This window comes from Oncorhynchus masou, chromosome 31 (genome assembly GCF_036934945.1).
Source record: "Oncorhynchus masou masou isolate Uvic2021 chromosome 31, UVic_Omas_1.1, whole genome shotgun sequence".
Lineage (NCBI taxonomy): Eukaryota > Metazoa > Chordata > Actinopteri > Salmoniformes > Salmonidae > Oncorhynchus > Oncorhynchus masou.
In genome coordinates this window covers 13,820,535-13,845,657 of record NC_088242.1, presented here as the reverse complement: position 1 = coordinate 13,845,657, position 25,123 = coordinate 13,820,535, and the positions used below count along the sequence as shown (strand labels likewise).

At 45.0% G+C, this 25,123-nt stretch overlaps 1 protein-coding gene across 1 annotated transcript in view; it reads left to right on the top strand.

The window, feature by feature from the left end:
- The window catches only part of LOC135523470 (dystonin-like), a 210,139-nt gene that overhangs the window by 162,964 nt on the left and 22,052 nt on the right, over positions 1–25,123 (top strand). The window contains exons 61-81 of the mRNA XM_064950162.1: positions 3,496–3,654; positions 3,881–4,051; positions 4,314–4,483; positions 4,876–5,035; positions 5,259–5,585; positions 5,801–5,885; positions 5,966–6,207; positions 14,452–14,658; positions 15,343–15,462; positions 16,201–16,308; positions 16,548–16,766; positions 17,936–18,139; positions 18,895–19,126; positions 19,509–19,735; positions 20,207–20,329; positions 20,585–20,686; positions 21,568–21,669; positions 22,315–22,488; positions 22,933–23,088; positions 23,835–24,032; positions 24,992–25,120. Coding sequence (XP_064806234.1) covers positions 3,496–3,654; positions 3,881–4,051; positions 4,314–4,483; positions 4,876–5,035; positions 5,259–5,585; positions 5,801–5,885; positions 5,966–6,207; positions 14,452–14,658; positions 15,343–15,462; positions 16,201–16,308; positions 16,548–16,766; positions 17,936–18,139; positions 18,895–19,126; positions 19,509–19,735; positions 20,207–20,329; positions 20,585–20,686; positions 21,568–21,669; positions 22,315–22,488; positions 22,933–23,088; positions 23,835–24,032; positions 24,992–25,120 — 3,615 coding nt within the window. The remainder of the gene's footprint in view (positions 1–3,495; positions 3,655–3,880; positions 4,052–4,313; positions 4,484–4,875; positions 5,036–5,258; positions 5,586–5,800; positions 5,886–5,965; positions 6,208–14,451; positions 14,659–15,342; positions 15,463–16,200; positions 16,309–16,547; positions 16,767–17,935; positions 18,140–18,894; positions 19,127–19,508; positions 19,736–20,206; positions 20,330–20,584; positions 20,687–21,567; positions 21,670–22,314; positions 22,489–22,932; positions 23,089–23,834; positions 24,033–24,991; positions 25,121–25,123) is intronic.

Genomic DNA, 25,123 nt, shown 5'->3' with positions numbered 1-25,123 from the left:
TACCTGGGACCTGTGCCTCCCTTAGCATTCCAGAGTAATTAAGAATATCTGCAGGGTCCACAGCAACCATCCACAGGAAAACAACGGAGAGAGAACAGAGAAAAAAATAAAAACATTGAGATCTATTTCAGCACTGCGGTGATGTCACCAGTGATGTCATCAAAGTGGGAGCTGCAGCTGCCTGCTGGTCTGGTGTTTTATTTTTTTCTTCCTTAGGAGATAGAGAGAGAGAGAGAGAGGGAGAGAGAGAGAGATGGTGCCAGGACACAGAAGATGACTAAGAAGTTAAGTCATATGGACTGTGGAGCCAGAAGGGGAGAATTCAAAGAGAAAAAAAGGGTCAAGTGTCTGACCAATCAACATGTGCCGGAGCAGCCCTCAGTGGCAGATGTTGCCTGAATAATGAGAGAGCGGGGGCGGGGCCTGCAGCCAGGAGGGTGTCTGTCATTGTAGGGCGAACCACCAGAGATGCAGGGCACCGGCTCTCCTCTCAGATCGCCCTTTGTTTTCATAGAGCCCTGTGGATTTATATCAGGATATGCCACTTTGCACTGAAGCTCTCCCTCAGCCTACATGGATACCAGAGATATTTGAGGGAGAAAAGGAACACTTTTAAGGGATGTTTACAGTGGAGCAAAGGACGGACGGGCAAAGAACAATTATAATGATGTTTTGACAATGGGGAGAACAGCACCAAGTAGGGAATTCTTTGAGGACAGGTGACTCAATGGACAGACTGGTTCTGTGTTGTTCCAGATACCGATTGCACAGCCTGTGCACATTCTGACTGAGGGTGATATGTGTCTCTAGTGTTATTGAGGTCCATTCTGACTGAGGGTGATATGTGTCTCTAGTGTTATTGAGGTCCATTCTGACTGAGGGTGATATGTGTCTCTTGTGTTATTGAGGTCCATTCTGACTGAGGGTGATATGTGTCTCTAGTGTTATTGAGGTCCATTCTGACTGAGGGTGATATGTGTCTCTTGTGTTATTGAGGTCCATTCTGACTAAGGGTGATATGTGTCTCTAGTGTTATTGAGGTCCATTATTTTAGCTGATTGAATTATCATGATTGGGAGGTCTGTGTTAGGTCTGTGTGTATAGAATATGTACTTTCATTATTTCTGGGGGGCTTGTTGCTTTTGCAGCAAATAATTGCAATGAAACCACATTAGTACATTTTGGGTATTATTTTAGTGCAGTTGGATTTAAGATGGGGAAACCTCTTAGCAGACCAGACTGCCTCCGCCAGAACCCCTCCTGTGTGGGCAAAGGGGAGGAGGAGGACCTAAACATTGATGACTGCTACGTTCCCCAGAGATCCATCTACGACACCGTCCGCCTCAACGAGCAGATTGACTGTGGCTCAAAGGGCAGCCTGGCTTCCAGGCACTTCAGTGGTACCCCACCCTACACACAGCGCATCCTGGACATGAGCAGCCTGTGTGGCAACGGAGTCCTCACCTCCTCCAGCGCATTTGAGCTCCGCAGCCGTGACGTATCCAGGATGGAGTGTGCCGTCTTTGATGGGCTGAAACTCAACGGTGACGTCATCAGGGGAGCGGGGACAGTGCTCTCTAAGCCTCATCTGGGGCAGGGAGGGGAGAAGAAGAAGGAGCACCCGCACCACCGGTGCTCCTGGAAGACATTCGCCCCCACTAACGAAGGGGAGTACGCCAGTCGCGGTGGCACCATGTGTTCAGACGGAGTGGATAGGTTGAGCCATGGTCTGGCCCGTGGCAGGAGGGGACGGAGTGTCACCAACTCCCTGACTTCAGAGGAGGACTCGGGCCTGTGCAGCCCGACCGCAGAGAGGGAGCGCCACTCGAACCGGGCCTCCAGGAAACCAGGCACCAGGAGCCTCTCCTCCTCTGAAGCCATGCACATGTCTGGGGAGCTGAAGCCAGGCCGCTCCCTCAGCTCAGGGCAGGAGGAGTTCCCCTTCTCCCCTGTCAGGGACAACATACCCAGGACACTGTACCACCCAGGACAGAGAAACTACCCTGTACGGGAGTCCCAGGAGGGGAATGACACCTGTGTGACAGACCTGAGTGAAACAGATTTGACCATCACTAATGGAGAATACAGGGACTCCACAGGCAGGCGCTCCTCAAGATCAAACAGTAGGGACTCGACTGGCAGGAGACAGTCCTTGAGGTCAGCCAGTAGGATCCAAAATGGAGTCTATAGGACGCTAGCAAGCTATGATGAGCTCCCCACCGCCGAGCTGCAAGAGGACGTGTCCTATCAGTCAGACTGTGAGTTAGTCAGTGTGGTCGTCACACAGCCAGAGCCCTATGTGAGTTCTGGGCTGCGGTCAGAGTGTAGGCAGAATATGGGTGTTAAACCGTTTGACTTGCAACACCACGGAGCTATTGAACCACGGAAATACAGCATGGAGGACCTGGAGGACTTCCTGTTGTCAGTGGAAAGGGAGGCTTGCTTGGCCAATGGCAGTGAGCCACGGGCGTATCAAGAAATAAGGGACGATGAGATCGACAGCCTGTTAACTGCTATAGCCGCATTTCCCAAAATGGACCTCATGGGTTTCGCCTCCCCCCAGGTACCCAAAAATAGTCTCCTCCTGTTTCTATCTTCAACTGGGCCAAATAAATACACATTTTGTTTGATAGATATGGCACTTTTTATTAGTGTTGGGCTGGCTCTGGGTTGGCTCTGTGCTGGCTCTGGGTTGGCTCTGGGCGTTCCTTGTTTATCAGATTACATTAGGTCTGAATTGAGTTTAGTCAGTCAGTCAGCCTGCGCTGTGTGTCTGTCTGGTGTGTTCCTACACAGCTGTGCACCAACTGATTTCCCTGCATTCCGTTCTAGAAGCTGCAGTGCTGACCAGTCAGAAATAGGTTGTTGTTATGCCAGTATGTGGCCTAAGTCATCAGCCTGTGTATACAATCAGTCTTCAGGGACTGTCAAAAAAATATTGAATACTCAGCTGCATTTTCTCAACATTATTGTTGATTGTGGACAATCAAAGTGCCGAGCTGATAATCCAGTATGACTTGTCTTTGTTGGCTCACAAATAACCAATGCGTTTCAATAAACGTTCCACTCTCCGAGGTTGTCTCAGAGAGAAGTAGTATAGGCAAACAGAGATATCTGAAATGCTTTAAATATCCTGTCAATTGCTGGATTTGGTAAAATAATGGAATCTCTTATCTTCTACAGTGGAAATTTTAAAATGCAAATGTATGGCATGAATCAAGGACTTAAATCAGTCCAATTTGGATAACGACCAGATAACCCTGAAAGCAACTAATGCATTCCTGAGAGCGCTCTTAAAACGTAGGGTCGGAATATTGTTTTAAAAGCAACATCAAACATATATTGTTTTGGCTTACCCTTATAAACCTCTGACATCACCTGTCTTATTGAGATAAAACATGATCTCTCATCCGCTCTAAATTGTTCTGCGTCTGGTAATACAGCTTTTATTGTCATATTATCTCATTATTTCAACTGTATTATCTCTGTCCACAGGTATTCCAGAAAGAGGTTGATCCACTGCAGAGCCAGTTGCAAGACATTAACTGGCTGGGCCAAGGCTTGATCCAGAACGCTGACAAAGGCACCAGCACCAAGGGCCTTGAACATGACCTGGAGGATGTCAACACACGATGGAACACTCTCAACAAAAAGGTTAGCTCGTCTTTGACTTATTCCTCTACTTCACACTCTGGTCTTTATTGCTTTTTACCTAGGTGAAAGAGGTCAAACTTTAGTTCACAAATAATACTCCCTTGTATTCTTGCTCAATGTTATGCAATATGATTGATAGCTTCTGAACATTACTTTTACTTGACCATAATAATTACCTCCTATATCATAATATCTGTCATGCCTATATTTATATGGTCTTCCATAGATTGCTGAGCGGTCAGTGCAGCTGCACGAGGCCCTGTTGCATTGTGGGAGATTCCAGGATGCCCTGGAGTCCCTACTCAGCTGGCTGACGGACACAGAGGACCTGGTGTCCAATCAGAAACCTCCGTCTGCTGAGTTCAAAGTTGTCAAGGCACAGATCCAGGAGCAGATCGTAAGCCAATAGATAACTGATGAACAAACAGCAGTAGCTGCTACATTCAAACCCATTCAGAGAATCCATGTAGGCTTTAATGATTTAGCCATTAATCTTTTTTATTGGCATCCATTGTGGAGCATTATTAAGGGTTATCCTTAAGCTTCTGTTGAATGTATGCAAGGCCTTTGCATTTACGGGTTTCCCTGAAAGCGGTAATTGTCCTTGAAGCATGTTGAATGGGCCTTGTAACTTCTTCGACTTTGTTTGTCCTGGACAGCTCCTCCAGAGGCTGCTGGATGACCGCAGACCCACAGTGGAGCTGATTAAGAAGGAGGGAGGGAAGGTTGCGGAGCTGGGAGCAGAGTCCGTGGACAAGGAGAAGGTGGGGAAGGAGATTGAGTGCCTGGGGCAGAGGTGGGACGCTCTGCTGAAGAAGGCTGAGAACAGGTCTGTCTACACAACCACCTGAAATCTTATACCCATATTTTCTAACACTATTTTGTCAAACTTCCCTGAGAGATTAATTTAAGTAACGTGTTTGACATTTAAAAGATTATTGAAGAGGAGATTCAATTTTGGACAATACAGACAAAGGTGTTGCATTCTGGATAAGTGCCCTGAAGACAGAATTAATCGACTCACCATCCCTAAATGACAGTTGTTAGGTATAATACTTCAATTGCGTTATCTGGAGATAGAGAGAGGTCTTTGAGGAGACCAGTACCTTGGCACCCAGTATCTTGGCATCCAGGCCAGACTTTAGTTGAGGGGAGTGAACCTGTCTCATCACTACCTGTCCCTCTTCTTCTGTTCTCTCTTGGCATGCTGGGTAATTTTAGGCACAAACAGCTGAAGAGCATTCTGGTTGTGGCTCAGCAGTTCCATGAGACACTGGAGCCGCTGTCTGATTGGCTCTCTGCCACAGAGAAACACTTGGCCAAGGCTGAACCTATTGGCACACAGACCTCCAAGCTGGAAGAGCAGATCTCCCAGCACAAGGTACGATAACTCATGTTTCAGTCACTGATGTTACTTATCAGTTGCCCATTCCCTTGTTTACAGTTTCTCATGTATTGTCGTTTCTATCATGATTGGCATCATACATTTTGAGTTTTTTATGGGTTCAGTATTCACCCCCCCCCCCCCCCCCCACGTTGTGTTTGTTTGTGTGTTTTTTGTTTATCCCTCTGGTGTGTTCCATGCGTGGCTGTGATGTGGTCAGGTATTAGAGGAGGAGATAACGGGTCACTGTAAAGACCTGGTTCAGGCCGTCAACCTGGGTCAGATGCTGAAGCTAGTCAGCTCAGTGGACGATAAGGAGCTGGTGCAGTCTAAGCTGGACTCCAGCCAGGCTAGTTATGTAGAGCTGCAGGAGCGTTGTAGGAGGAAGGCTGAGATGCTGCAGCAGGCTCTGGCCAACGCCCAGCTCTTTGGAGAAGACGAGGTGGCCCTCATGAACTGGCTCAACGAAGTACACACTAGGCTGAGCGAAGTGGCCGTCAAAGACTACAAGACGGATGTGCTGGAAAAGCAGTGTGCAGAACAGCTGGTAGTACTACCCTCACACTGCTCCTCAGGCCCAACATTCACTCATTCTTTAACCATTTACAGCGTTTTGAAGTTATTTTAATTTACACCAAGCTATTTTGTTACTTTCAGTTCAGTTAATTTTGTATAGTTTTTGTGGAAAACTCCCATTCCTTCTTGGTTCCCAATGCTGATTGCGTCAGATGAGTTGGTGGTAAGGTTTTGTGTCTTGTCCAGGCCCTACATGAAGACATTGAGTTGAGGAAGCAGAATGTTGATCAAGCCATTTCTAATGGATTGGAACTGCTGAAACAAACAACAGGTGAGACTAAATGTCTATTACTACACCTAGTTCATATTATTACGAATCAGAATTAATGCTTCTTCTTTGATCTTTAATAGGTGATGAGGTGGTTGTCATCCAAGGCAAGTTGGACGGGATAAAGACGAGATACGCTGAGATCAACTCCATGAGTGGTAACGTGTCTCAGACCCTGAACCAGGCCCTGACCCTGGCCTCCAAGCTTCAGCACACACACGAAGACCTCAGCTCCTGGCTGGAGAATGTCGAGGCTGAGCTCACTGCCTTCGCTGCTCAGGCGCCTGTAGGAGAGCAGCTCGTTCAGGCACAAGTCAGGCAGAAGGTAATAATAGGCCTCTTGTGCTTGACTTTTTGTTGGGGAGAGCAGTTAAGACTAGTTATTAAGTTTCTTTATACAACAGGTGGGTCTATTCCTGAATGCTGATTGGTTAAAGCTGCATTCCAGCCGTGGTCTATTCCACAAGTTACCACCGGCTAAATCAATGACGTTACAATGCCTATTTACTCTGTTCCATCTGACTGCGCAATCCACTGTCTCCTCTGCCCAGCAAGGCCCTTTATAAACATGATCTCCACTATAAAATGCATTATCGCACATTTCTTTTAGACTAATATTTAGTTTTCAACAGCTGAGATTTGTATAAACCTTGCTGTCTGTCTCTCTGACATTTGCAACATTGTTTCAAAATTCAAATTTGATCTCCATCTGTCCCATAGTAATGAACGTGTTGGGAGTCGGAATGAGACAGAGAGGCAGGCAACATTTCTCAGCTAGTCAAAGTCATGAATCAGCTGGCATCATTGTTATAGATATATACAAAGAAATGCCAATTTAGAAAAGGTCAAACAAAACAAAGTGCAGCTAGTTTGCAGTCTTTCCAGCTTCAGTTTGAAGTGATTGTGTTAGTTGTGTTGTTGGCTAGCTCCTCTGAACAACGGTGTCCTGACGACTGAGCACATTCTCAATGCCAGGTGAAATCGAGCCTCATTAGCTCATTGTTATGGTTGTATCCAAATAAACGTCACTAGAAAGCAGCTTAAACAAATACAAATGCGGCTACTTTGCTGTTATTCTGGCTGCATTTAGAACAACTGGGTCGCGTCCATAGATACAGAACAAAAAGACTGAACGACTGGGTCGGGTCCATAGATACAGAACAAAAAGACTGAACGACTGGGTCGGGTCCATAGATACAGAACAAAAAGACTGAACGACTGGGTCGGGTCCATAGATACAGAACAAAAAGACTGAACGACTGGGTCACGTCCATAGATACAGAACAAAAAGACTGAACGACTGGGTCGGGTCCATAGATACAGAACAAAAAGACTGAACGACTGGGTCACGTCCATAGATACAGAACAAAAAGACTGAACGACTGGGTCGCGTCCATAGATACAGAACAAAAAGACTGAACGACTAGGTCGGGTCCATAGATACAGAACAAAAAGACTGAACAACTGGGTCGGGTCCATAGATACAGAAGAAAAAGACTGAACGACTGGGTCGCGTCCATAGATACAGAACAAAAAGACTGAACGACTGGGTCGCGTCCATAGATATAGAACAAAAAGACTGAACGACTAGGTCGGGTCCATAGATACAGAACAAAAAGACTGAACAACTGGGTCGGGTCCATAGATACAGAACAAAAAGACTGAACGACTGGGTCGCGTCCATAGATACAGAACAAAAAGACTGAACGACTAGGTCGGGTCCATAGATACAGAACAAAAAGACTGAACAACTGGGTCGGGTCCATAGATACAGAAGAAAAAGACTGAACGACTGGGTCGCGTCCATAGATACAGAACAAAAAGACTGAACGACTGGGTCGCGTCCATAGATACAGAACAAAAAGACTGAACGACTAGGTCGGGTCCATAGATACAGAACAAAAAGACTGAACAACTGGGTCGGGTCCATAGATACAGAACAAAAAGACTGAACGACTGGGTCGCGTCCATAGATACAGAACAAAAACTGACTGAACGACTAGGTCGGGTCCATAGATACAGAACAAAAAGACTGAACAACTGGGTCGGGTCCATAGATACAGAACAAAAAGACTGAACGACTGGGTCGCGTCCATAGATACAGAACAAAAGGACTGAACGACTGGGTCGGGTCCATAGATACAGAACAAAAAGACTGAACGACTGGGTCGCGTCCATAGATACAGAACAAAAAGACTGAACGACTGGGTCGGGTCCATAGATACAGAACAAAAAGACTGAACGACTGGGTCGGGTCCATAGATACAGAACAAAAAGACTGAACGTCTGGGTCGCGTCCATAGATACAGAACAAAAGGACTGAACGACTGGGTCGGGTCCATAGATACAGAACAAAAAGACTGAACGACTGGGTCGCGTCCATAGATACAGAACAAAAAGACTGAACGACTGGGTCGGGTCCATAGATACAGAACAAAAAGGCTGAACGACTGGGTCGCGTCCATAGATACAGAACAAAAAAAAGACTGAACGACTGGGTCGGGTCCATAGATACAGAACAAAAAGACTGAACGACTGGGTCGCGTCCATAGATACAGAACAAAAAGACTGAACGACTGGGTCGGGTCCATAGATACAGAACAAAAAGACTGAACGACTGGGTCGCGTCCATAGATACAGAACAAAAAGACTGAACGACTGGGTCGGGTCCATAGATACAGAACAAAAAGACTGAACGACTGGGTCGGGTCCATAGATACAGAACAAAAGGACTGAACGACTGGGTCGGGTCCATAGATACAGAACAAAAAGACTGAACGACTGGGTCGGGTCCATAGATACAGAACAAAAAAAAGACTGAACGACTGGGTCGGGTCCATAGATACAGAACAAAAAGACTGAACGACTGGGTCGCGTCCATAGATACAGAACAAAAGGACTGAACGACTGGGTCGGGTCCATAGATACAGAACAAAAAGACTGAACGACTGGGTCGCGTCCATAGATACAGAACAAAAAGACTGAACGACTGGGTCGCGTCCATAGATACAGAACAAAAAGACTTAACGACTGGGTCGGGTCCATAGATACAGAACAAAAAGACTGAACGTCTGGGTCGCGTCCATAGATACAGAACAAAAGGACTGAACGACTGGGTCGGGTCCATAGATACAGAACAAAAAGACTGAACGACTGGGTCGCGTCCATAGATACAGAACAAAAAGACTGAACGACTGGGTCGGGTCCATAGATACAGAACAAAAAGACTGGCTGAACGACTGGGTCGCGTCCATAGATACAGAACAAAAAGACTGAACGACTGGGTCGGGTCCATAGATACAGAACAAAAAGACTGAACGACTGGGTCGCGTCCATAGATACAGAACAAAAAGACTGAACGACTGGGTCGGGTCCATAGATACAGAACAAAAAGACTGAACGACTGGGTCGCGTCCATAGATACAGAACAAAAAGACTGAACGACTGGGTCGGGTCCATAGATACAGAACAAAAAGGCTGAACGACTGGGTCGGGTCCATAGATACAGAACAAAAAGACTGAACGACTGGGTCGGGTCCATAGATACAGAACAAAAAGACTGAACGACTGGGTCGCGTCCATAGATACAGAACAAAAAGACTGAACGACTGGGTCGGGTCCATAGATACAGAACAAAAAGGCTGAACGACTGGGTCGGGTCCATAGATACAGAACAAAAAGACTGAACGACTGGGTCGCGTCCATAGATACAGAACAAAAAGACTGAACGACTGGGTCGCGTCTGTAGATACAGAACAAAAAGACTGAACAACTGGGTCGCGTCCATAGATACAGAACAAAAAGACTGAACGACTGGGTCGCGTCCATAGAAACAGAACAAAAAGACTGAACGACTGGGTCGGGTCCATAGATACAGAACAAAAAGACTGAACGACTGGGTCGCGTCCATAGATACAGAACAAAAGACTGAACGACTGGGTCGGTCCATAGATACAGAACAAAAAGACTGAACGACTGGGTCGGGTCCATAGATACAGAACAAAAAGACTGAACGACTGGGTCGGGTCCATAGATACAGAACAAAAAGACTGAACGTCTGGGTCGCGTCCATAGATACAGAACAAAAGGACTGAACGACTGGGTCGGGTCCATAGATACAGAACAAAAAGACTGAACGACTGGGTCGCGTCCATAGATACAGAACAAAAAGACTGAACGACTGGGTCGGGTCCATAGATACAGAACAAAAGGCTGAACGACTGGGTCGCGTCCATAGATACAGAACAAAAAGACTGAACGACTGGGTCGGGTCCATAGATACAGAACAAAAAGACTGAACGACTGGGTCGCGTCCATAGATACAGAACAAAAAGACTGAACGACTGGGTCGGGTCCATAGATACAGAACAAAAGACTGAACGACTGGGTCGCGTCCATAGATACAGAACAAAAAGACTGAACGACTGGGTCGGGTCCATAGATACAGAACAAAAAGACTGAACGACTGGGTCGGGTCCATAGATACAGAACAAAAGGACTGAACGACTGGGTCGGGTCCATAGATACAGAACAAAAAGACTGAACGACTGGGTCGGGTCCATAGATACAGAACAAAAAGACTGAACGACTGGGTCGGGTCCATAGATACAGAACAAAAAGACTGAACGACTGGGTCGCGTCCATAGATACAGAACAAAAGGACTGAACGACTGGGTCGGGTCCATAGATACAGAACAAAAAGACTGAACGACTGGGTCGCGTCCATAGATACAGAACAAAAGACTGAACGACTGGGTCGGGTCCATAGATACAGAACAAAAGACTGAACGACTGGGTCGCGTCCATAGATACAGAACAAAAGGACTGAACGACTGGGTCGGGTCCATAGATACAGAACAAAAAGACTGAACGACTGGGTCGCGTCCATAGATACAGAACAAAAAGACTGAACGACTGGGTCGGGTCCATAGATACAGAACAAAAAGACTGAACGACTGGGTCGCGTCCATAGATACAGAACAAAAGGACTGAACGACTGGGTCGGGTCCATAGATACAGAACAAAAAGACTGAACGACTGGGTCGCGTCCATAGATACAGAACAAAAAGACTGAACGACTGGGTCGCGTCCATAGATACAGAACAAAAAGACTTAACGACTGGGTCGGGTCCATAGATACAGAACAAAAAGACTGAACGTCTGGGTCGCGTCCATAGATACAGAACAAAAGGACTGAACGACTGGGTCGGGTCCATAGATACAGAACAAAAAGACTGAACGACTGGGTCGCGTCCATAGATACAGAACAAAAAAAAGACTCAACGACTGGGTCGGGTCCATAGATACAGAACAAAAAGGCTGAACGACTGGGTCGCGTCCATAGATACAGAACAAAAAGACTGAACGACTGGGTCGGGTCCATAGATACAGAACAAAAAGACTGAACGACTGGGTCAGAACGTCCATAGATACAGAACAAAAAGACTGAACGACTGGGTCGGGTCCATAGATACAGAACAAAAAGACTGAACGACTGGGTCGCGTCCATAGATACAGAACAAAAAGACTGAACGACTGGGTCGGGTCCATAGATACAGAACAAAAAGGCTGAACGACTGGGTCGGGTCCATAGATACAGAACAAAAAGACTGAACGACTGGGTCGGGTCCATAGATACAGAACAAAAAGACTGAACGACTGGGTCGCGTCCATAGATACAGAACAAAAAGACTGAACGACTGGGTCGGGTCCATAGATACAGAACAAAAAGGCTGAACGACTGGGTCGCGTCCATAGATACAGAACAAAAGGACTGAACGACTGGGTCGGGTCCATAGATACAGAACAAAAAGACTGAACGACTGGGTCGGGTCCATAGATACAGAACAAAAAGACTGAACGACTGGGTCGGGTCCATAGATACAGAACAAAAAGACTGAACGACTGGGTCGCGTCCATAGATACAGAACAAAAGGACTGAACGACTGGGTCGGGTCCATAGATACAGAACAAAAAGACTGAACGACTGGGTCGCGTCCATAGATACAGAACAAAAAGACTGAACGACTGGGTCGGGTCCATAGATACAGAACAAAAAGACTGAACGACTGGGTCGCGTCCATAGATACAGAACAAAAGGACTGAACGACTGGGTCGGGTCCATAGATACAGAACAAAAAGACTGAACGACTGGGTCGCGTCCATAGATACAGAACAAAAGACTGAACGACTGGGTCGGGTCCATAGATACAGAACAAAAAGACTGAACGACTGGGTCGCGTCCATAGATACAGAACAAAAGGACTGAACGACTGGGTCGGGTCCATAGATACAGAACAAAAAGACTGAACGACTGGGTCGCGTCCATAGATACAGAACAAAAAGACTGAACGACTGGGTCGCGTCCATAGATACAGAACAAAAAGACTTAACGACTGGGTCGGGTCCATAGATACAGAACAAAAAGACTGAACGTCTGGGTCGCGTCCATAGATACAGAACAAAAGGACTGAACGACTGGGTCGGGTCCATAGATACAGAACAAAAAGACTGAACGACTGGGTCGCGTCCATAGATACAGAACAAAAAGACTGAACGACTGGGTCGGGTCCATAGATACAGAACAAAAAGCTGAACGACTGGGTCGCGTCCATAGATACAGAACAAAAAGACTGAACGACTGGGTCGGGTCCATAGATACAGAACAAAAAGACTGAACGACTGGGTCGCGTCCATAGATACAGAACAAAAAGACTGAACGACTGGGTCGGGTCCATAGATACAGAACAAAAAGACTGAACGACTGGGTCGCGTCCATAGATACAGAACAAAAAGACTGAACGACTGGGTCGGGTCCATAGATACAGAACAAAAAGGCTGAACGACTGGGTCGGGTCCATAGATACAGAACAAAAAGACTGAACGACTGGGTCGGGTCCATAGATACAGAACAAAAAGACTGAACGACTGGGTCGCGTCCATAGATACAGAACAAAAAGACTGAACGACTGGGTCGGGTCCATAGATACAGAACAAAACGGCTTAACGACTGGGTCGGGTCCATAGATACAGAACAAAAAGACTGAACGACTGGGTCGCGTCCATAGATACAGAACAAAAAGACTGAACGACTGGGTCGCGTCTGTAGATACAGAACAAAAAGACTGAACAACTGGGTCGCGTCCATAGATACAGAACAAAAAGACTGAACGACTGGGTGGGTCGCAGAACAAAAAGACTGAACGACTGTCCATAGAAACAGAACAAAAAGACTGAACGACTGGGTCGGGTCCATAGATACAGAACAAAAAGACTGAACGACTGGGTCGCGTCCATAGATACAGAACAAAAAGACTGAACGACTGGGTCGGGTCCATAGATACAGAACAAAAAGACTGAACGACTGGGTCGCGTCCATAGATACAGAACAAAAAGACTGAACGACTGGGTCGCGTCCATAGATACAGAACAAAAAGACTGAACGACTGGGTCGGGTCCATAGATACAGAACAAAAAGACTGAATGACTGGGTCGCGTCCATAGATACAGAATAAAAAGACTGAACGACTGGGTCGCGTCTGTAGATACAGAACAAAAAGACTGAACAACTGGGTCGCGTCCATAGATACAGAACAAAAAGACTGAACGACTGGGTCGCGTCCATAGATACAGAACAAAAAGACTGAACGACTGGGTCGCGTCCATAGATACAGAACAAAAAGACTGAACGACTGGGTCGGGTCCTAGATAGAACAAAAAGACTGAACAGAACAAAAAGACTGAACGACTGGGTCGGGTCCATAGATACAGAACAAAAAGACTGAACGACTGGAACAAAAAGACTGAACGGGTCCATAGATACAGAACAAAAAGACTGAACGACTGGGTCGCATCCATAGATACAGAACAAAAAGACTGAACGACTGGGTCGGGTCCATAGATACAGAACAAAAAGGCTGAACGACTGGGTCGGGTCCATAGATACAGAACAAAAAGACTGAACGACTGGGTCGCGTCCATAGATACAGAACAAAAAGACTGAACGACTGGGTCGCGTCTGTAGATACAGAACAAAAAGACTGAACAACTGGGTCGCGTCCATAGATACAGAACAAAAAGACTGAACGACTGGGTCGCGTCCATAGAAACAGAACAAAAAGGCTGAACGTCTGGGTCGCGTCTGTAGATACAGAACAAAAAGACTGAACAACTGGGTCGCGTCCATAGATACAGAACAAAAAGAACGAACGACGAGCTGGCTTCGGTAGCAACCCTAGGTTTGTGTCGTGATGACATTTTTAAAAGTTTGTCATTTAGCAGATGCTCTTAACCAGAGCAATTAGGGTTAATTGCCTTTATCAAGGGCACATCAACAGATTCTTCACCGAGTGGGCACGGGGATTCAAACCAGTGACCTTTTGGTTACTGGCCCAACACACATATGTAGATTTGCCATGTGATCCATGTTAGTTGTAGTCCGTCATATACTTGGAATATACTGTAACATCAAGGTAAATTTACCACAGCCATATCACATGACTATAACCACAGTGCATGGATAGATAGATTGATGCTCACTCCTCACTGTAGGATCCTCTATGTCAACTAGGCATTGCTGAAAGAGGCCAGGGATCACAAGCCCCAGGTGGACAAACTCAACGAGGTGAGCAGCTCTCTACTGGAGCTGGTCCCTTGGAGGGCTCGGGAGGGCCTGGACAAGATAGTGACAGAGGACAACGATCGCTACAAGGCCACCAGCGACACCATCGCACATCACGCGGAGCAGATAGACGCCGCTATACTGAAATCACAGCAGGTAGAAACACCACCTAAAGTCACAGTACCTGGCGACTGTAAACAGGAATTCATAAACAGAAATAGAACAGCCCATCAAACTTGCTCTACAAAGGGGACCAGCCCTGACCAGAATGCTAATTTGCATTTTGGGTGATTGGGACTATTAAAGTGTTATTCCCAATGCTTTCAAAACGAAATCCTGTCTCTTTTGGCATCCGTGCCCTTTGGGAGCTTTGTTTTCTGTCATTATTGTTAATTAAACACCGGGAACTGTTGTAGAGGGTGGGTACATTTGCATCTGATTATTTGCTCATTGATAATAATATGCTTTAATACGGACACTAAAGAAAATAGTTTATGGTATCGCTTAGAAGAATCATGGATGAATTGTCCCAAACCTGTTGATTTTACTTCCCTAATGTCTTAATTGTTTTACTTCTGCAGATACTCTTTTACATATTTTTATGTGTTTTATATTTGAAGCAATATTTTGTTACCATAATCAGTGGGGCGACTTCCTGCTTACAGGTATAAACAACAATAGTATTGAAATCTACCAGGACGGGCCTTACAAGCTCTTCCCAGAACCCCCTTGATGCACACTCACATTGGGTACAGGAAGTTTCCCCACTGTGTGCAATGACATCATATTGCTGAGTCTACCTTTAATTAGGCCTTTAATACTGGGATGTTTTCTGTGCAGTTTGAACAAGCAGCTGACACTGAGCTAGCCTGGCTTACTGAAGCAGAGAGGAAGATGTTGTCATTGGGGGAGATCAGGCTGGAACAGGACCAGACCACTGTCCAGCTCCAGTCCCAGAAGGTTAGTCTGTCTGTCAATCCACTGTCCATCTCCAGTCCCAGAAGGTTAGTCTGTCTGTCAATCCACTGTCCATCTCCAGTCCCAGAAGGTTAGTCTGTCAATCCACTGTCCATCTCCAGTCCCAGAAGGTTAGTCTGTCTGTCAATCCACTGTCCATCTCCAGTCCCAGAAGGTTAGTCTGTCTGTCAAACCTCTGTCCATCTCCAGTCCCAGAAGGTTAGTCTGTCTGTCAAACCACTGTCCATCTCCAGTCCCAGAAGGTTAGTCTGTCTGTCAATCCACTGTCCATCTCCAGTCCCAGAAGGTTAGTCTGTCTGTCAAACCACTGTCCATCTCCAGTCCCAGAAGGTTAGTCTGTCTGTCAAACCACTGTCCATCTCCAGTCCCAGAAGGTTAGTCTGTCTGTCAATCCACTGTCCATCTCCAGTCCCAGAAGGTTAGTCTGTCTGTCAATCCACTGTCCATCTCCAGTCCCAGAAGGTTAGTCTGTCTGTCAATCCACTGTCCATCTCCAGTCCCAGAAGGTTAGTCTGTCTGTCAAACCACTGTCCATCTCCAGTCCCAGAAGGTTAGTCTGTCTGTCATGCATCTATACTGTATATCTGCCTGTAGAGACATTGGCCACCACCACCGCTGTGCAAACAAACAGGTCCAGTAAACAGTGATGTGTGCTGCAGCTGCGTGTGCAATGTGTGTTAGTTACCATTCAACCCCAAATATCCTCCTCTGATTGACCAGGGCTTCTCTATGGACATCATGAGACACAAGGATGCCGTGGATGGAATTGTGAAAACAGGCGAGGCCATCATGAACAGCAAGGACGTGGAGGAAAAACAAGCCTTGAAGGTAAAAAAGTTCTAGAATGGAATGAAGTCCTAATATCCATCTGTTGTTGGTAGAATACCTCCCTTGTGCGTCCATGAATGTAGCAGATCTTTGATAGAGATTTCTATCAGAGACCCTGAGGATGGCAGCTTGCTGTTGTTATCTAGTAAATCAAGTTGCACCCGAGTGTGCAGTTACCTTGCTTTCTTTTTTAAGAAGCATACAGTACATTAACTTGTTTTACGTTATATTTTTCTCAGGCCAAGATCCAGGCCCTCCTGGAGAAGTATGTTGTTGTCAGTCAGCTGAACTCGGAGCGCTGCCTGCAGCTGGAGCGAGCCCAGTCTCTGGCTGGCCAGTTCTGGGAGACTTACGAGGAACTGTGGCCCTGGCTCCAGGAGACCCGCACCAGTTTCAGCCAGCTCCCATTGGCGTCCATCGAGTACGAAGCTCTCCGACAGCAGCAGGAGGAGCTCAGGGTGAGCCCAACTTAACCTGTTGAAACTCCCCATCCCGGATCCGGGATCGTGACTAAAGCCTCAGGCTCATTAGCATAACGCAACGTTAACGATTTCTGAAAATCGCAAATAAAATGAAAATAATGCGCCTGCTCTCAAGCTTAGCCTTTTCTTAACAACACTGTCATCTCAGATTTTCAAAATATGCTTTTGAACCATAGCAATTGACTAATTTGTGTAAGAGTATGCTAAGCTAGCTTAGCATTTTGAGTAGCATTTAGCACGCAACATTTTCACAAACACCAGATAACCAAATAAATAAAATAATTTACCTTTGAAGAGCTTCGGATGTTTTCAATGAGGAGACTCTCAGTTACATACCAAATGCGCAGTTTTTCCTGAAAGCGTCTGTGTGTATCGACCGAAACATGGCAAACGTTGTTTGGAATCAATCCTCAAGGTGTTTTTTCACATATCTCTTCATTGATATATCGTTCGTGGAAGCCTGCATTCTCCTCTGAATTCTGTGGAAAAATACTTGCAGCTGACTTTTGCGCACCAATTTCAGCGCAGGACACCGGGCGGACACCTGGTAAATGTGGTCTCTTATGGTCAATCTTCCAATGATATGCCTACAAATACGTCACAATGCTGCAGACACCTTGGGGAAACGACAGAAAGGGCAGACTTACTCCTCTCACATTCACAGCCATATAAGGAGACAATGGAAAACAGAGCCTCAAAAATCCTGCTCATTTCCTGGATGCCGTCTCATCTTGGTTTTGCCTGAAGCTCACGTTCTAGGGCACGCACAGAAAATATCTTTGCAGTTCTGGACACGTCAGAGTGTTTTCTTTCGAAAGCTATCAATTATATGCATAGTCGAGCATCTTTTTGTAACAAAATATCTTGTTTAAAACGGGAACGTTTTTCATCCAAAAATGAAATTGCGCCCCTAGAGTTTCAACAGGTTAAAGCCTATTAGCTTGATGTATCTGTGCCACAGGATTTTCATACTATTGTTTGTGGGAACAGAGGAGAGTGTCCAACAAAACTTCACAGCACTAAGATCATCGTAACGCCAATGAAGGAAATGGACAAAGGATGATTTGAGTGTTAGAAAGCTGTAGGTGAAATTCTCTCAATGGTTTGGTGTTTCTCTGACTGACAATGTCATATATCCACCACAGCAAATGCGAGAGCTGATTGCTGAGCACAAGCCCTACATCGACAAGATGAACAAGACAGGTCCCCAGCTACTGGAGCTGAGTCCTGTGGCGGGGGTCGCTATCAGGGAGAAGTACACAGCCACAGACCTGCTGTACGCCCAGCTCAAGGCTGACGTCAAACAGAGGGCCTTCACTCTGGATGAGGCCATCTCCAAATCCACACAGGTAACACACGTTCACTATTTATTTGATGTATCCCTTGTTTATACAGCTAGAAATCCCGTTAAAATAAAAAATGTATTTCGCAAGAGAGACCTTGACGTGCCGTCAACATCATAGACCTGTAGCACTTTTTATTGTGTATGTTAAGGATGCACATGCATGTGAGTTTGACTTTGGTCTTATGACGGCTTATGTTATTTCACTTACTGCAACTGATTGGAGATAAAAGGATGTTTTCGAAAAGTGTTTAGGATGGGATTGTTTGATGAAGTGCCAAATTAATGACAGAGCTCTAAAGAATTCTGAGGCTGAAACAGCATGATAAAAGTCCTTATCATATGTCTGGCGGCCTCAGAAGGAAAGGAAACATTATTCATATCCTTCCTTTGAAAACAGGACAAAAATACTGAGGGTGGCGGCAGGGCACGTCTGGTTCAGACAGAATGGATTTCACCTGTCAGTTGGGTTCAACAGGGTTGCATCTCTATATTTGAGTAGACAATGGTCCTGTTTTCCTATGTTGATTGATTGTTCACACTTTGAAAATAGATGTGGGTGGGTGGATGGTTAGTTGTTTGGAAGTCCTTCCAGGTGCATGTAGTAGAATGCTCATTCTTGTGGCTGAATGATTAAGTATCTTAATCTCTTAACCCTTAGTATTTCACCAAATAAAGCACTTTGGATAAATACAATTTGACACTTAGATGTGGATTGTTTAGATCCAGGCAGCCAGTTTGACCATGTCAATCTCCTCCCAGTTCCATGACAAGATCGAGCCCATGCTAGAGTCCCTGGAACGGATCGCTGAGCGCCTGCGTCAGCCTCCCTCCATTTCTGTGGAGGTGGAGAAGATCAGGGAGCAGATCACAGAGAACAAGGTTGTGTCTGCGGACCTGGAGAAACTGCAGCCATCCTACGACACGCTCAAGCAGCGCGGCGAAGAGATGATTGCTCGCTCAGCGGGAGCTGACAAGGACATATCTGCTAAAGGTATTGGCTGCTGTTTCCCTGTACCTATCATTGGGGGAAGGCTTGTTAGCACCGCTATTTTTGGTGATGTTTGGAAACACTGTACAGTGCATAACTGTAACCTCACACTACTACAGATCAACCAATTGTTTTCCCTCTTCAGCTGTAGTTGATGTGTATGGTTTGGATGGCTAGCTGTACTTCTACATTAGCTGCCAATAACTGGACTGCTACATTTGCTGCCAATGAAAATCAGCTGAAGTTCTCTCTCCAGCCAAATACATGAGTTAGCTAAAGACCTATCCTCAAGCTGCCAGACACCACACCATTTTACAGAATGGTTGGTGTTGAGGATTGAAGGCCTAAATAAATAATACTGTTATTTCTTCTCCGTGTCTCCAAGCTGTGCAAGACAAGCTGGATCGGATGGTGTTCACCTGGAATGAGATCCATGCCCTGATGGAGGAGAGGGAGGCCAAGCTACTGGATGTCATGGACCTGGCAGACAAGTTCTGGTGTGACCACTGTGCCCTCATCGTTACCATCAAGGACACCCAGGACCTGCTGAGGGAGCTGGAGGAGCCTGGAGTCGACCCCTCTGTGGTGAAACAGCAGCAGGAGTATCTGGAGGTGAAAGAGCATCATAACATGTTCACTATAAGGTGGAATTAGGAGCATTACACTCTTAGAAAAAAGGGTTCCCAAAGGGTTTGTGGTTATCCCCATAGGATACCCCTTTTTGGTTCCAGGTATAACTCTTTTGGGTTCCATGTAGAACCTTCTTGTGGAAAATGTTCTGCATGGAACCCAAAAAGTTTCTACTCTAAATTAAAGGGTTCTACCAGGAACCAAAAGGAGTTCTTAAAAGGGTTATCCTATGGAGACAGCCACAGAACCCTTTTTGGTTCTAAATAGCATGTTTATTTCTAAGAGTGCAGTGTGCAGTTTTTGTTTTGTTATGCTTAAGCTTCTTACATTCATGTAACATGTAACCATTAGAGCAGCTCAAACAAGATGCCATGGGAAATGTCATTTCTATGCAGTTTGATGTGATTGTAGGTTTAGTTACTTCTTGGGACTGATAGTTGTCTTTTCTCCCAGAGCTTCAAGGAGGAGATTGACGGCCTACAGGAGGAGCTTGATGTGGTGCGGAACCTGGGGGCGGAGCTTATGGCTGCTTGTGGTGAACCAGATAAGCCAGTCACAAAGAAGAGTATTGATGAGGTAATCAATGACATCAGAACATCACCTTTAAAAAGAAGAGAAGACTTTACTCAAGTACTCCAGACAGGCAACCTAAAATGGCAGATACTTTACTCATAGATATCTTATTGACTTGCATAAGGATATATGTAATGATGGTAAATCATATATAATTTGATCCTGGTTTCTTTATTTGTATTTTTATATAGAGTGGTGTGTGTTTCCAGCTGCTGTGTTTTGGTCCTATTCCCTGACCTCTGTTGTTTTCTCCACCAGGTGAACTTGGCGTGGGAGACTCTGAACAAGGCATGGAAGGAGAGAGTGGACAGACTGGATGAGGCCATGCAAGCTGCTGTACAGTTCCAGGATGGCCTGCAGGTACATTACTGTTCATTATGGATTAACTGCAGTGCTTTGTCATACATCAGGACCTGTTCAGTAGGGCATACAATCTTTGTTCTTATTGGTCAAGATCAGATAAAATGTTATCTAACCATTCCTTACCGACTGAACATGGCCCTGCTGTCACTGAACACACAGGCTAACACTGAGCAACTTGTTGTTAGCATGCAGAAGTAACTTCTGTGGTTTCGTTAGTGTTCGTTACTGGGGTTTTTTCATAAGAAAGAGAAAGTTACCCACATTACTCAGGACATGTTCACAACTTCATTCCTGTTGATTGAAGTGTCTGTGGTTTTGTGTTATTCTTATGATCAATGGCCCTATCAATGGCCCCGTTAATCAAGCAATGTTAATGTGTTAATGCTAATCTGTGTCTGCCACCTAGCATTGTAGTTCTCAGATTTAATCAAGGGACAGAGTTTGAGTAGTTTACCAGGCACTAATAGATAAAAGTAAATTGTCATGTAACAGGCATTGTTTTTAATGTTAGGAGTGTAAACTGCAATGACATCATGTTGCTATATGTTGATCACATTCATTTATGTGTTTGCTTATATTGATTGTAAGTTGTTGTTTTGTTTATATTGGTTGGGATTGTTTATAATGGTGTATGAGGCTATTGTAATGCAGTGGTTTTAAAAGGCTTAGATTTACACTGTTGGGTTATATATTAACAACCCTCTCCTAGACTTGAGTGAATCAGTTGAGGTCCGTCATTTTTCACCATGTGCTAATATCTATTTTTCATTGACAGTGTTGCTTTTACTTAAGAAGAGTTGATGGATTGAGTGCTATGAATGTGAAAGCTAGCATTGTGTTCTCCCACTGACAATGGTACCCACTCCCTCTATCTACAGGGTATGTTTGACTGGGTGGACATTGTGGAGCACAAACTGGGTTCTATGTCACCTGTGGGCACAGACCTGGACACTGTCAAGCAACAGATAGAAGAACTCAAGGTATTGTGTTTCTACACCTTTTATTATAATAATCATTAGTAATACACATTATGTAGAATGCGTTAAAATGAGGAATCTTAGACCAAACTGTTGATCAATTCCCACAGTTATAAAGTTAAATAAAGGTTAAATGAAATGTAAAAAATATATCTGATTGAAACATCATAAATAACTTTCAGTTGATCTCACTCAAGTGAATGTGTTGATTTATTTAATGTCCACCAAAATTACAGAGCAAGCAGCAGCTGTGTTTACAGATGTTCAGTTCGTGCCCTGCTCTTATTGAAGCACAGTGTAGAAACAGTGTCATTCTACATAGAACATTAGCATCTGTTTCTCTCCTTTGATCTACAACAAGAAAAGCGATTGTGACTCTCCAATGGATTTGTTAATGAAGATGGTTTTAGACACATCCACCTTTGCACAGGAGCTGAACAAAAATAAGTGTCACCATAGAACAAAGTCATGTCTACCCACTGTTTGCTATCCCCATGCTAAGTGATATTTTAATAAAGCTTTTTACCTGTACAGATGTCGGATCTTAATTTGATCACCATTTTTTTTTTGCTGAGAATTTTCCTGCACATCATAACCTCGTAGTTATATTGACGTGTTGCCTTGGCAATCCCTTGTGTGGTGTTTCAGGAGTTCAAAGGTGAGGCGTATCAGCTGCAGATGGAGATGGAGCGACTGAACCACCAGGCGGGCCTGCTGCTGAAGAAGGTGACGGAGGAGTACGACCGTTGTGCCATCCAGGAGCCCATGACCGAGCTCAAAATGCTCTGGGACAACCTGGATGAAAAGATCATCAACAGACAGGTAGGTCAGACTGGGGCTGGAGCAAGGCACTACTTTTGAATTGTTTTATTTATCTTTTATTATGATTTTTCTGGGGTGCTGTAGCACCATCAGCAACCCTACTTCATGCGGCTAAGGCCTGGAGGTATAACAGAGGAGGGGGGGGGGGGTGAAATTAACAGAACCATACAAGCTTAATTCAATGCTGTTTCTTTTTTGTTGTTGAAGAAAATAGATTGCCTCTCTGAACTGTCTCTTTCTATATAGACTACATATAATTAGAACCTTGTGACAAGAATACAGTGTATATTACATGAATAGTGAACTGTGTTGTGTTTTCTCTAATTGATAAAGTGCCTTTCCCCTCTCATTCCCGTAAAAATAGATTCATTACGCTCACATGGCGAGTGTTTTCACCAAGTGACTTTGACCTGACTCTGACGTGTTTGTACTGATTCTGTGTAGCACAAACTGGAAGGAGCTCTATTGGCTCTGGGGCAGTTCCAGCATGCGCTGGACGAGCTTCTGGCCTGGATGAGCAACACTGAAGAGCTGCTCAACGAACAGAGGAAGGCTGTAGGAGACCCCAAGGCCATTGAGATCAAGCTCGCCAAGCACCACGTAAGACCCATTTCTTCTTCTTGTTCTTATAAAGTGTTATTTCAGCCGAGACACGTCTTTTTTCCTGCAACAAACTTCGATCTGCAGAGAAGAGCAGCTTGGTATAACCTTTTCATGACCTCTAACCCCAACAACTGTTTGGCTTAGCCACAACAACAACAAACATCAAAGTTCCACTCTACCCGGACTGAATACACAACATTGTACAACATGTATCATAAGCACATACAAATCTGCAGTCTTTCAAATGCATTTGACCTATTTAAATCCCGTCTCTAAAAGCCCCTATAATTTAAAATCCATCTGACACCTTAATGGCGTTTTGGTTTTTGCCCTGGCACTACACAGTTGATTCAAATAATCAACTCATCGTCAAAACATGCACCCAGGGGGGAGGGTGCGCCAGGACCGAGTTTGGGAAACAACTGCTGTAAGCCATCATCCACAGAGTGATACATGGACCAGTCTGGTCGAGGACCACCATGCAGGGATTTAAACCACCACGCAGCAGATTAATCTAGTCTTCTCCTTGCCATTTCTAAATTTATGTTCCATAAGCGTTTAGTAGATTATACCATATTTTATCCATTAGAATAAATAGACACTCAAATATATTTAGTGTGGAGTATAGACCCTATCACTCTTCTTGGAAAAGTGTTTGTCCAGTTTAGTGCTATCTGATCTTGTTTATTTAGTTGATCCCATCAGCCTAGTGTTTAACCATCCCTGTACTGTGGTGTTTCCAGGTCCTCCAGAATGATGTATTGGCCCATAAGACGACGGTGGAGGCGGTCAACAAGGCCGGTACTGACCTGGTGGAGTCCACCTCTGGGGAGGAAGCCGCCGGCCTGCAGAACAAACTGGAGAACCTCACCCAGCGCTGGAAGAACATCCTGGAGAAGACAGAGCAGAGGAGGCAGCAACTGGACAGTGCTCTGCTTCAGGTTTGTGCTATACCTCCCTTTCTCTGATGTCAGCTGCCTCACCTCTTCACCTACCAGGCCGCCGTACGGAATCTGGTACCATGATGACTCGTATGTGAAATTGAAGCTATGATTGATATTCTTCCCTCCTGGAGTGTAAGAACGTTGTTTTTCAAAATTCATAAAGAACGTTTTAGAAGAGTGGGAGGATAAGTTACGGAGAAATAATGTAAACCTTCAACCCCCACCTCCTGCCTCCCCCATTCCTAACTACTGGTGTTCCTGTTCATACCTTTGACATTTAGGGGAATGCTTTGATGTAGTGTGTGAAAGGAGTGATGGATGGAATGTCAATGACTAGTGGATATGTATTTTTATTTGAAGAATTTTAAAAGGGTTGTTATTAAGTATTTTTCTACTGTTAGTATTTGAACGGTTTTATGGCAAGGAATCAGGAATGTTTTAAGAATATGAAATGAACTTTCGGAAATGTAAGCCCTATGAAAAAATTGCATGCAGTCTTGATTTTTTGAGTGGGTTGCCAAAGGGTTGCCAAAAATTAAATCAATGTATTTTCCAAGAATGTTTTACTTTGGTACCTACAAAGCTCTGTCAAAAGCATTTTACGGACAAAAATGGATTTCCAATACAATGCATATGTAAAACATGTGCGTAGACAACATTGTACCATTGAGCATAGACATTGTTATCTGATTCATATGGGGAATAAATTGAACAAAACAATTAGAAGCATAAAGCCATGCTTGTTTCGGGAAATTAACCATAAAATATGTTTATTGAATAGACTGTTCACAGACACCATCATTCGTTCTGTCAAATAACCTCAGACCAAAACATTTATGGCCATTAATGTGTCTGAGCAATTCCTAACTTCTCAAAACATTCCCCTTTCCCACCCTTGAATTCCACAATACGTCTATAAGGTGTGTTGTTCTGTCTTCGGATGCATTGTGTTGCAGGCCCAAGGTTTCCATGGCGAGATGGAAGACATGCAGCAGTGGCTGAAAGACACAGAGCGTCAGCTGTTAGCATCAAAGGCTGTGGGAGGCTTACCAGACACGGCCCGCGAGCAGCTTAATGCCCATCTGGTA